The following is a 13,679-nucleotide window of genomic DNA, read 5'->3' on the forward strand; positions in this document are numbered from 1 at the left end:
GGGAAGGGCAGGCACTCAGAAATACCAGTGACCAGAGGAGGAGGACCTTGATCAGGGTAGATTCCCTCATAGTAGGCACTCAATAAAGGTTTGCTGAAATTGTTAGACTCTGAATCCAGTCACAGCCTAAGAGCCTGACCCTGTGTTCTCACAAAGTTGAGAGTCTTCTGTTGTTTAGAGCAGTGCCTCTTCTTGAAGGTTTGGTTGCCTCATCCGTGTCCCCTCAGTGAGAAGATCTGAGTACATCGAATGTCCTTGTTCCACCTGCCTCGTCTTCCGTCATCTCTAATGACGCTGTCTTCCCCAGCAGAGAAGCTGACAGAGCCTCCCAGCAAACAAATGGGACATTCTCTGCTCCGCTGAGTCAAGTTATTAGGATTTAACAAGAGCAAATTAATTAAGGTCTTTGGCACCAAAAACATTTTTTTTTTCACTCCTCAGACCCAAGAGATCGGCCACCAAAAAGTCAACTCTGCAGAAGTGAGGACCTCAACCTCATTATGTTTGTTTTTCACTTGCGAGTGGAGTGGGGTCAGGGGAAGAAGAGAGCAACATTTCTGAGATTGCTCCAGATCTCTAAAACAGTGGGATATGGTAATTAACAAAATTATAGAAAGGTTTTTGTTAAAGCTTCCTCTGTGTGCTGCCCCTTGAGGTTCTTTCCTATGATTTAGAAATACCTGGTACCTGCCCTCTGGGGTAGAGATTCAAATCCTGATTTAGAGCAAGTGGGCAGGGGGTGGGGGCAGGAGGACTGTAAAAAATATTACTTTTCAAACTTAATTTTAATTCACATTAACTAAAAAACACATATATGTCACAAAGATTCCTTCCTTTCTTCCCTCTCTCTGGATAGAAATGAGTCCACCTGACAAACTTTTTAATTCCCTGATTAGGAAACTGAAAATACGGAGGAGGCAGCCTGGTGCAGTAGAAGAGACCAGGACATAGAAGATCTAGGTCTGAAGACCAGATTAGCTTCTAACCACCTCTATGACCTTGGGCAAGTTATTTCCTCTTTGTACAACCAAGCTAACTTATCTATAAAATGAAAGGGCTGAACCTCATAATCTCCAAGGTCCCCCCAGGTCTGACATTCTAGGATTCTGAAGTTACTTCCATTGTGAGAAGGTGTCATGACTCTCACAGGTTGACACCGTGGCTGTGGCTGTTGGGGCCAGGCCCACCAACTGATGAGCACCAATCACGTGAATGGGTGAGATCATGCTCGGTCCACGTTCTGTTATCTTCATGTGGCTTATCCAACTTAACTCATATCCCACCCACCCCTTCCTTAACTCGCCCCCACCCCCAGGGCTTCCTATGCACAGCCACCTCTCTCCAAAACTGAGCTGCTGGATGCTTGTAAGATGAAGATGACTGATTTAGAAGCAGACACGCCAAGTGAGTCCTGTCCCCCTCAAAGGAGACCCCCTGGGAGGCAATTCAGTTATTCCAGTTGTGCTGACAGGGCTCAAAATATTTTAGGAACACCTCTTAGGAGGTGTTCCTAAACACCTGAACTGTGTTCAGTGCCTGTGGTACAGTCTTGGGGACAGCTTCAGGAGTGGCATGTCTGTCCATTGATGATGGGTTTGTGGCTAGAAATAGCTCCAATCTGGTGAATAAGGTGGATGCTCAAGCCAGTTAATACATTTTGGGGACCATGTGAGACGTGCATCAAGCCACACATGCTTTTCTCTTGTGGCCCCTACCTAGCACTGAAGGTGTTTTAGTTAGGGTAACTCCCGCAGATATAAAGAAAAATAAGCCCCCGAATTTCAGTGAATTAACCCAGTAGAAGTTCCTGTCAGTGGGAGGTTCTCCTCCACATAGTGATTCAGGGACCCAAACCCCTTCCATCTTGTGGCTCCATGGTCCCCTAGGCTCTTGAATTTTTTATCTCCAGCCAATAGAAAATACAAGAAGGCATGGATAAGGCACACACACACACACACACACACACACACACACACACACACTTTTCCACTTAATACCCACTTCTTACATCTTGGCTTCACTCGTGCTCATGTTCAGCACCAGTCACCTGGCTCCACCTGGTGCAAAGGGCTGAAAAATGTAACTCCTCAGTGGCAACTCTGAGCTAAAATAGCCTGATAAGAGAAAATACCCCAGTTCCTAAGGGTAATCTTTAAAATCCCAAGGATTTTAAAAAACGACACTCATTTTGGATATAGAAATTTGGCATGTTTGCTTAAATAAACTACTTTTGTAACTTTATAATAACTCCTTTAAGATGAAGTCACATGATAGTTAATAATAATGATAAAACAATAACTAATATTTATTATTCATCATGTACCAAGCATTGTGAAAAGTGTTTTATGTGCATTATCTTATTTACTCCCTCCAATCCTATAATGTAGTTGCTATTATAAAGCCCATTTTTCTGATGCAAAAACCGAGGCCAAGAGGTAAATCACCCAAGGTCATAGAACCGGAACCCAGTTTCATCTGATTCCAAAGCCCACAGCCTCAACCACTCTGCTATAGCTATGTAACACATATAAAAATACATCTTATTATGAATTCAAATAGAAATTGTATACATATACACACATATAATTTTTAAAAATTATCTCTTCTATAGCTGCTCGCTCTCTGGGGGGAGAACATGACCTGGAGCGTGGAGGAGGAAGCGGCCCAGACACACGGCACTATTCTGGTTCATAATAGTGAAAACCTAGGTTTATGTCCCACTTCATGTGCAAGCTGTGTGTCTTTGGGGAAGACATTTAGCCTCTCTGAGCTCAGTTTCCTGTTCTGTAAAGTGGAGATAATATCACCCACCTCATAGGGTTTCTATGAGAAGTAGATCATATTTGCAAAGCCCTTTTAGAGTGACAGAACACAGTGAGCATTCAATAAATATTGACTATCATCACCATCACCATCATTGCCAATATCATCATCATCACCCCATGACCTTCATCATCACCACACTGACTGGCTGAGAAATGCAATTCTGTCTGTATCTGTCCAGAGAGTGAGAGCTCTAAGCCTCATAAAGAAACTGCACAGAAAAAAATCCGCTATCTTAGGGCATAACCTCACAAACACACTTCCAGGAATGGACCTCTCCATTATGCCAGAGCAAGGATATTTGGGACTCCAGGGATATTTCTCTTTCCTTCCCAGTCCTACTGAGTTAAGCTCACTTCATTTCAAAGAGTCTCAGCACTCTTAATGATTTCCCTGCAAAGCTCTCACAGATCTCTACAATGCCCTGGGTAAGCAGAGTGACTGGAAGGTTCTGGCTCTGATGAGCTGAGAGACACTCTGTACAGCTTGAATAAGGTCAACTGGCCCAGCAGGGGCCTCTAGGAAGGGAACTCTTTCAGAAGTCACCTCCAAGGGGACACTCTCCCGGGCATTGACAAGGCATTGACGAGGTAGAGACAGAAGGGGAAGGTGGCTTTGCCTCACCCTCAATGAATGCTTTCACCCTCCTCTGTCCTTTGAGTCTTTATTACTGGGAGAGTCACCCGAACTACGACTCAAAGCATGTGAGTCAAGGTAAGTCCGCCCATATGAGGCTCCTGCATCCATATGTTGCCTCCTCCTCAGGGAGCCCCCAGAAGTACAGCCTGCCTACACTCATGAGAAGCACGGAGCTGTACCCCTGGAGAATATTGGGCAGGTGGTAGCATTGCCAGTGGGGCATCTCCCAGCAGCACCTCCTGAACCCACCCAAACTGGCTGGTTCTATTGATATCTTCCCCACACATGCCTGATTAGTTCTTTAGTGCTGGTTCTGACAGGGCTGGGCCCTTGAGGGGCAGCATCTGGAAGATGAGTGTTTGGCAATGATGGGGCTCCGGGGTGAGTCTTGCCCCACAGCTGGCTGACAGTGGGTAATTCCACAGCGGGAGGAGGGTATCCTTCCACTGGTGCTGCTGAAGGCTCGTGGTGGTGGGTGAGGAGGCACAGCTGTGAGGGCTCACCCCACATCTGTAGAATCAGCTGGTCTCTAGAGCTCTTTCCATTCTAGTACGTTATTCATCTACAAACCATGACGCAGACTGAGGATTGGGAAGGACAGTTAGGAGACGGAAGAACAGGTGCTTGTGGTGGGGCATGGGTTGGCCATGACGGAGGAGGAAGAGATGTGAGTGGGCTTTTTCTGGCTTGTCATCTCCCCCACGACAAACAATATCAGGTGGCATTGAGTGTTAAACGTATGCCAGGCATCGGCACGTGGGACTCATCACTCCATTTAATCCCATAGCAACCCTCTAAGGATGTGGGTATCAGCCCCAGCTTACAATGAGAACACTGAGGCTCAGAAAGAGGAAGCAACTTACCTAACGCCACAAGGCTGGTAGGTGGCAGGTGCTCTGAATGTTCAATACATGTTCATTGGTGAGTTGTCTCGAAATTGTGGGGCCCAGAGATCTCTGGGTCTAGGAGAGGAAGCATCCACTTCTTCAGTTGCCTTACACTTTCATCTCTGTCACATCCGGAAGTGGAGTGTATTTTTTTAAATTACTTATAGCTCTCTATTTTATCAAAATTTAGAGCCTTCCGTGAGGCAGTGGGCCAGCATAAGGACCGTGTACTAAGCAGTGCTTCTCAAGGGCGTCCACACACAGGTAACGTCAACAGTACCTGAGAGCTTCTTAGAAGCACACATTCTTAGGCCTTAACCCACACCTGCTGAGTCAGACTCCCTGGAGGTGGGGCCCAGGAATCTGTGTTTTAACAAGATCCCTGGTGGATTCTGACGCTAAAGTTGGAGGAGCACGGTTCTAGAGATGTCAGCAGGTTTTTTGCCACTTAAACCAGGCGACCCACAGGAGATGGGGGTGGGGAGGGGATTCTAGCATCGTTGAGGGGACCAGAGGCTTCTCTGCAGACTTCTCAGTTAGCTTTGGCCTCTTAACTCCATACATAATGAGAACCATTTTTTTTTTTCCATCACAGGCACTCATAGAAGCACATAGTAGGTACTCAGAAAATACTAAACGGAATTAAATTCTATCTCACTGCTATGGACACAGCAAGAGCAATGGCCAAAATTCAGCAGGGAGGATTGGGATGCCACATCAGGGAGAATGCCCCGACAGCACTGTAGTGAGTTAGGGGCAGGGGGAGCCAGGCAGGCAGCACCACCTGCTCACCATGGCCACCTTCCCTCCCATCCTCGTGGGCTGAGCAAAGGGCCACTTCAGCGGAGGCCAGGGGGAGAGTTATGATGACAAAGGAAGGGTTCTGACCACTGATGGAACCTACAGCCATGTGAGGAAGAGGAACCCCAAAAGATGAAGAGACGTTAGAAAGATGAAGGCGGCAATTCTACTGGAACTGGATTTCCCACAGATACAGCCAGGGTTGGGCACCTTGTAGGTGGTTACTAGATTACTGTTTAATTAAATAGAAAACTCCAGGAAAGGACTCAATCAAAACTTACTGAGTTTCTGACACTAGCATGCATTCTAATTTTGCATTTTCTTCTGCTACTTCTTTGCCTCCCTTCACCGAGAGCCTTCTTTCCTCCTATTCTAATTTCAGTCTCTCTAACTCTCCACTGCCATTTCCACCCATCTTCTTTCTCTCCTATCTCTTCAACTTTGCTCACTTCACCAGTCCTTACCACATGACCCCCACCCATCTTCCCCCAGTTTTTTTACTCTGCCATCGAGGAATCAATAAGTAATTTATAGAGTAGGAAACAGAGGGAGTGCTAAGGGAGAGGATGTGAATGAGATAGTTTGTGCTTTTCCAACTTTTGCCAAACAAGCATTATCTACAAAAACAGGTGCACCTTCCTCCCCTTCAGCCACCTATCCGTTAAAATGGTTTAATTACTTCCTGAACACTAGACAGTTAGATAATTAGAAGATGGCATTCAGACCAAAAATTTAAGCCACTCTCTTCAATCAGGGTAAAATTGTCTGATCAAGAAGCTAATTAAGAATCAAGTGTAGTGGCTCTTATTGGAAAGAGTTAGTTTGGGGCTTCAAAAGATCCCACTTATCTCCCTCCAAGGTCCCTATCTCCTCCATCATCATCAAGGCTTCATTTAGCTCCTGGTACTGCGTTAGCTGTCCAAACCTCAACCATACCTGACCCCTCATCGTGGGGCTTACAATCTAGAGAAAAGAGCATAGCAATGTCCAAACAAGGTTTGTGGAATGAATGAACAAGTGAACAGTGCAGTGCCAAGGGTGCACAGGCACGTGTTCAAAAAGTTGAAGGAAGGGATGAGCATTGTCACATGGGAAGAGGGTGAGAGAGCAGGCAGAGAGGAAGTCTTCTTGTCCAGAATCAGGCAGGCCAGATCAAGAGGCACACAGGCAGTCTTCAGGAGATTTATGGACCCCCTAAAATTATAAGGACAATCCACATGTTTGGTTTTTTCCCAGGGAAATGGTCCTCAGCTTTCATCAGATACTCAAAGGGGTAGGTGACCCAAAGGATTAGAGACTACTGGGCTGCAAGGAGACTGTCTCTCCTTTGATGAATCCTTGAAGACTTGTTGCACAAAGCGCAATTTCAGGAGCCGTTGGAATACTGGAGGAAAGGGTGTCAGTGGGCGGCTGTCTTGTCTCCTAGAATCACAGCATGTTGGAGGTTGGAGGGGCTTTGAAGTGTTCCCATCCAGTCTCTTTGCTTGACATCAAGGAGGCTGGAATGACTCATCACTGTTTGCTCCTGTGAGTCAGCTCTTCCCCGGAAAGGTCAGACCAGCCACCCCTAGATTTACAATTGCTGAGGGGTGAGTTCCCAATCATCACAGGTGCCAGCCTCCCAGACCACCCCCACGATATGGACAATCATCCCCTTTCTGTTTCTCTCATCCCTTAATTGGCCACATCTTCCCAGCCCTTCCACCATGCCCTCTGGACCTCATGGTCCATCACTGGCAACCTGTTCTCTGAGTGTTCTTTTCATCTTCCTTTAATTGCAACACAGCTGTCTCCTGAGGACATTGTTTCTTGCATGGCTGTCTCAAGTGGTGTCTGCTTTTTCTCCCATTACACTGTATTCTGTGGGGCCTGGAGGTGGGGTCTGTGTCTTCCTTGCTCCCCATTACCACTTCCAAACTGCCTCTCTTCCTTTATCCTTCGGAAGCTCCAGCCCCTTTGAAGCGCATGTCATCAGATATTACCACCCTTTCCTCTTCTTGATGCTGTTGGCTGCTGACTGCCTACTCACTCCTCACATTCCTTGATGCACCTGCCTCTCACTATACACTCCCTCTCACCATTCCTGGCTTCAGCATCTCTATAGATCAGTGGTTCTCAGCAGAGATGGTACCATCCCCTAGGGGGCATTTTGGAAATGTATGAGACTTTTTATTTGTTTTCTAATGTAGTTATGCTCTAGCATTTATATTGTCTTGTTATAAATAGACTTCCCCTTTGTTTTTCTTTACATTATTTGTTAGGGCATTATATTAATTTTTTTTCAAAAAGAAGCCATAGTGACTTATATTGTCCTATGAATTTCATTTCAGGATAGGAAAATGGATATTAAAATATATCTGTTATAAAAATGGGGCATTTGGTCTAATAGTATTGAGGATGGCTGCTGCAGATAATCTATCCAACTCCCTGGCCACCTCAGCCCCATTCAAGTGGTCACCCTCAGACATCATCATCACCCAGAACCACACCACTTCCAAAATGTGGATTTAACCATCCCACTCTCTGACCATCACCTCCATCCTTATAGCTCACTGACCCTCGCAATTCTCCAACTTCATAGAGACCCCTTGGCAGTGACCCTATAGCTTTCCATTTTCCATTCTTATTCTCCCTTGTCCCTTTTGTTCCCTCACTTCCCTCCTCACCAGCCTAGACTCCTTTGGTCAGCGTGATAACCGCTCCCTTTCAAACATCCATAATTCTTGTGTCCCACTCTCTCTCCTGTCTAACTTACCTGTAAAAACATTCTACACTAATTAAACCCAACTTCCTTCTTACTCCACAGATGCCCCTAGCAAGCAGTTGAAGGTGTGGAGAAAAATCACATAACCAGTGCCTAGACTCAATTCAAATTTATGGCCACAAATCTCAAATGGGCACTCAACACGAAAGACAATGCTACCACATCTCCCTTGTAAATTCCCTCTCCTAATTTCCAAGATACTTATTTCCCACCTTCTCTTCTCTCCACGAATCTTCAACACTACCTGCCTCTCCCTTCCACCTTAGCTGATGACTTCATGGAAGAAAAAGATGCTCTGGGATGAGAACTACCTCATTTTCCTACTGTCACTTCTGCCATCCTACTCCACCTGTGCCCACCAAGCCAATGGTCACTCCTCATTTCATTGAGCTGACCTCTCAACAGCATTTTAAAAAGTTACACGCAGGGCCGGCCCACTGGCGCAGTGGTTAAGTTTGGCGTGCTCTGCTTTGGTGGCCCAGGTTTGCAGGTTTGGATCCCAGCGGCAGACCTACACCACTCATCAAGCCATGCTGTGACAGCGTCCCACATACAAAATAGATGGGAATGGATGTTAGCTCAGGGACAATCTTCCTCAAGCAAAAAGAGGAAGAATGGCAACAGTGTTAGCTCAGGGCCAATTTTCCTCACCAAAAAAACCCCACAAAAAACCTTACAGGGTCCCCTTCTTGAAACATGCCCTTCTCTAGACTTCTGGGTCTCCACACTTGCTGATCTTGCTTCTATACCATTTATTGCTCCTTCAGAGCCTCGTTTGCTGGTTCTGCCTCCACCAAAACGCCACCAAACCTTTATACATCAGAAGCTCCACGGCCCTCTCATTGGCCCTCTTCTCTCACCTGTCTACCCTCCCTCCCCAGGATATCTGGGGGCATTCCTTTTCTTTTTCCTTTTTTTTTTTGTGAGGAGGACCAGCCCTGAGCTAACATCCAATGCCCATCCTCCTCTTTTTTTGCTGAGGAAGACTGACCCTGGGCTAACATCCATGCCCATCTTCCTCTACTTTATATGGGATGCCGCCACAGCATGGCTTAACAAGCAATGTGTCGGTGAATGCCCAGGATCCGAACTGGTGAACCCCGGGCTGCCGCAGCAGAGCCCACACACTTAACCGCTTGCGCCACCAGCCTGGTGGGGCCATTCCTAAGGCTTCACATTCCATCTCTACACTGATGACTTCTATCTCCAGGTCAGATCTCTTCCTAAACTTACGACCCCTATGTCTGACTGCCTACCTGGCCCTGCCAGTGAGATTTCTATCAGACATCTTCAGTTTACCATGACCAAAATATAACTATTAATCTCTGTGGTAGGCTGAAAAACAGCCCCAAAGACATCCAGGTCCTAATCTTTGGAGACTGTTAATGTTACCTTATATGGCAAAAGGGACTTTGCAGATGTGACTAATTTGAGGATCTTGAAATAGGGAGATTATCCCGGATTATTCAGGTGGGCCCATTGTCGTCACAAATGTTCTTATGGGAGGGAGGCGGAGGGAGATTTGATGACAGAAGATTTGATGATAGTAGGAGATATGACATTGGAAGAAAGGGGTGGAGTGATGCAAGGAAGAAGCAAGGAATGCAGATCACTTCTAGAGGCTGAAAAAGGCAAGGAAATGGATCCTCCCCTCAAAGCCAGCAGAAAGAACCAGCCCTGCTGACACCTTCACTTTAGCCCAGGGAGACTGATGTTAGAGAATACATTTGTGGTGTTTTAAGCCACTACATGTGTGTCACTTGTTACAGCCCCAACCACACAAATCCACACCCCCTACACATGATGTGGAGGCGTGCCCTCCACATCTCGGTCAACGGCACCACTACTCTTCTAACTGCCGAGGCCAAAAGCCTCAGAGTGGTCCAGACTTTTCTCTTGACTCACACCTCACCTGTGAGCAAGTGTGTCGACTCTACCTCCAACTTGCATCCTGATGCCAATGATTTCTCACTGTCACCTCTGCTATCACCCTAGTGGGGGCCACCGTCCTCTCCAACGTGAATCACCACATCACGTCTGCTCCTACTCTTGTCAATCTTCAGTTTATTGTTTCACAGGAGCCAGAATGAACTTTCTGAAGGGTAAATCAGATCACACCATTCCCTCTGTTAAACCCTTCATTGGCTTCCCATTATACTCAGGATAAAATATAAACCCCTCACCACGGCCCTCAAGGCCCTATCACAGATGGGCCTCTGCCCACCTTATCTCCCGGCACTGCCCCGCTCATTCACTGCCCCGCTCATTCACTGCACTCTGGCAGCACTGAACTTCTTTCTGGCCCTCGTGCATTCCGTTCCCACCTCCTGGCCTTTGCACTTGCTGTTCCTACCTCTCTTTCTAGATCTTGGCATGGACCCCACCTCATCATTTAAGTCTCAACTCAAATATCGCTTCCCACTAAAAGGCCTTTTCCATCACCTGCTCGTTAAAACAGGACCCTCAACACCTGCAGCCAATGGCTATTTAATCCTATTTTGTCTTCCATATAGCATTTGTCAGCTCCCGAAATAGTCTTCTTGGCTTGTTTACACGTCTCCTGTGTGTCTCTGCACTAGAATGTAAGCTCTCTGAGGGCAGGACTCTGCCTCTCCTGCTCACTGCACTATCCCTAGTGTAGGCACGCAATTAATAGTATTTGCTTGGTTGTCTGATGTGGCTTATCTCTGACTCTACACCGCCTCTGGCCAATATAACTGCGTCAAAGTTCTCTCTCCCAGGGTGTGTGTATTTCAGCGGCACTGGGCTATGCGTGCAAAGAGTTAACCAGTGGAATTTCAGACATCATTCAGCAGGTATGGAAAGACCACAGGGTTTCTTTTGTGGTGCATTTGAAAGCACACAATTCATTCAACATCTGCTAAGTACCAGGTACCATGGATACATGACAGAGTGAGAAGAAGATATTTATATTATGCCTCAACGGACGATGAATTTGGAGTTTGTCAAGCCAAGAAGTGGGCAGGATGGAGTAGAGGTAGGCAAAGGCATTGCATGTAGGTGCTCAACTATGTCTGGAACTCGGTGTGGCGGCTTCCACCTTCTCCCTCCTGAAGGCTGGTTGAATCTAGGAATGTAGGGATGGCAACCATGCAGCTCAGAGCTGAAAGGTAGGTTTGAAAAGAACAAATCAACCTGATATAAATCCAGCTTACCCAACGCCTATATTCATTTACAGATAAAGGGAGACTGGTTTCTTCTGGCTTTCTCTTACTTGGCCTTTGCTCTTCTCTTCTTCCTGCTGCCTCAGGTCTCATCATCCACGAGGGACCCTCCGTGTACCGCATCTTTAAACGGTGGCAGGCTGTCAACCAGCAGTGGAAAGTGCTGAACTATGACAAGTCGAAAGACCTGGAGGATCAAAAGTCAGGAGGCAGGACAAACCCCCGGACCTCCTCATCCACCCAGGCCAATGCCCCTGCCTCAGAAGAGGAGGCCGCAGGCACCCCTGCCCCTGAGGAAGGCCCTGCCCGGGCAGCCAGCCACCCCTCAGGCCCTCTGTCCGATCACCACTGTGCTTACACCATCCTGCACATCTTGAGTCACTTAAGACCTCATGAACAGCGGAGCCCCCAGGGCGGCAGCCGAGAGCTCGTCATGAGGGTCACGACAGTGTGAGAGGAGAGACCTGGAGGGGAGGCCGTGACCACACAGGACAGGGAGGGGAGGCCAGGCCGGGGCCAACGGGGCGAGGTCTGGGGAGCAGGTGCGGGGAGGCAAGGTGGCACCCAGGTGCCAGAGCAGAGGGCAGGCAGAGGGTGGTGGGCCTTGAGGGGTCTGGGGACGGGATCGGAGCTGGAGTGAGTGAGGCTGGTGCCATGGGTGGTTCTGTGATTTCCAATTAATACCATTTCCAGTCAATACCATTCTCCAACGAGAGCAAGGAAAACCAACACAAACTTAACAACGAAGTGTAATACAAACTAACCAAACACAACGACAAAAACACCCAGATGTACCCATGCCCTAAACACCTGGGAGGGCGAAGCCGGCGCGTCTGTTTGTGGTGCCCACGTGTGCACCTGTGGAGGGAGAAACAGTCCCAAGGAAAAGCACCTGTTGCCTGCTCTGTTCTAAACTTGAGTTTGCTTCTGTTTCTCCCTGGGCCGTGAGCCTCGGGCAGTGGCGGGGAGGGAGAGGGCGGGTGTGGGCTGGCGGGATGACACACAGTTCTTGCGCCCCTGGGCTCACCTGGATGGACAGGATTCCTGACTCCCATGCTTTAGGGACCCAGGGCAGGTGGTGTGGGAGGGAGGTGTTGGTGTGAGTGGCCAGAGGGAGGGGGAATTTCTCCTCCCTTCCAAACCTTCCAAACCGAAACTCCCAATTTCAGGTGGGCTCAAAGAGGGCTGAGATTTGGAGGTAGGTGTCTTTCTGTGCCCTTATTACTTTATTTTATGGTGATTTGGCTCAAAGATGTTTACAGGAAACACACACACACACAACTAGAGAAAACTGCAGGTTTCCATGAGTGTCTCGAGCACAGTCCTGCTGCTGTGGCTTCAGCCTCCAAAGCTGTCAATACAGGAGCGACTTTCCCAACTACTCAACCCTACCCATGGTCAGGACAGCTCAGTGCCATGCTCCCTCCTGCCTTGGCGCAGGCCGAGACCCAGGACCCCCCACCGCCACCTCCCGCCAGGGTGTCCCAGGAGGAAGTTGGGGGTATGTGCCCCAAGGAGTGGAGTGGAGATCAGTCTCAGTATTCCTGGCTACTCGAGATCCCCCCTGAGGGCAGTTTGGCTATCCCTCAGTGCTCCTCTCGTGCAGCTAGATGGGCCCAGGGACCCTGGCTGGGAGCAGTGTCCCTCGAGCCCACCTGCTGGTTCCGGGGACCCTGCCAGGAAAGGCCACTTGGTGGTCACCTGCAGAGTTTCTCGTCATTGCACAAAGGCCGCATCATCCGTGGGTATTAAAGGGACACTGTCAAGTACTTTTTTAAACTAGTTTTTAGGGTTTTTTTAAAACTCTCTGTTGTTTGTATTATTCTCTTAAAAGCTTGAAAATAAAATTTCTTTCCCTACCACGAGTGTCCTTTTCCATACGTGAGTTTTTCCTTCCTCTGTCCTGTTCTCCCTCTCCCTTGTGTCTGCTCACCGCTAGAGTCGCCTCCCCAGCAGGAAGTCATTTCTCCTTTGAGGGTACAGATGGGGCAGGGCAGGTGTGTGTGTATGTGTGTGTGTGTGCGTGTGCGTGAACCTGCGGTGAAGCGCTGGGACTCCTGGTCTCTTCTTGGCTTCCAAGCAGATGGATTCCTTCAAGGCAAAAAGAGGAACAACTCCCAAACTCTCCCCAGGTTTCTGCCCAGGAATCTAGAAGCAGAGACTTTAGTGCTAGGAGGAAATTTGCAGAGCTCCACCCCATGAGGTCATTTCAGAGAAGATGAGAACCATGGGAGAGGGGCATGTTAGGACCTTGTTCCCCTGATGGTTTTCCTTTAATATCAGAAAACAGTCCCCAGGGCAGGGCCTTGAGAGAGGGCTTGGGCATATCACTAGGCAGCAGACACGACCTTTATTCTCTTCACCTGGACCTGGCCCCCCTTCCTCAGGCCAGCAGTCGGTCAGGCAATGTCACCAGTGGGATGTTCACAGGCTTAGCAAGGTTCCTCCCCTGATGAAGCTCACAATCCAGTGGGTCAGAAAAGACATAATAATTGGTGAGACCAGAGGACACATGCAAGGAAAACAGGTGAAAACCAACAAAACTGTACAAGTGATTCATGTGGAGTAAACGTGTCTGTT

At 48.0% G+C, this 13,679-nt stretch overlaps 1 protein-coding gene across 1 annotated transcript in view; it reads left to right on the forward strand.

Annotated features, from left to right (window-relative positions):
- The window catches only part of MARCHF4 (membrane associated ring-CH-type finger 4), a 99,625-nt gene extending 88,072 nt beyond the window's left edge, over positions 1 to 11,553 (forward strand). The window contains exon 4 of the mRNA XM_004427534.3: positions 11,186 to 11,553. Coding sequence (XP_004427591.1) covers positions 11,186 to 11,553 — 368 coding nt within the window. The remainder of the gene's footprint in view (positions 1 to 11,185) is intronic.
- The last annotated feature ends 2,126 nt before the right edge of the window (positions 11,554 to 13,679 follow it).

This window comes from Ceratotherium simum, chromosome 37 (genome assembly GCF_057802395.1).
Source record: "Ceratotherium simum simum isolate JZ-2026a chromosome 37, ASM5780239v1, whole genome shotgun sequence".
Classification (NCBI taxonomy): Eukaryota; Metazoa; Chordata; class Mammalia; order Perissodactyla; family Rhinocerotidae; genus Ceratotherium; species Ceratotherium simum.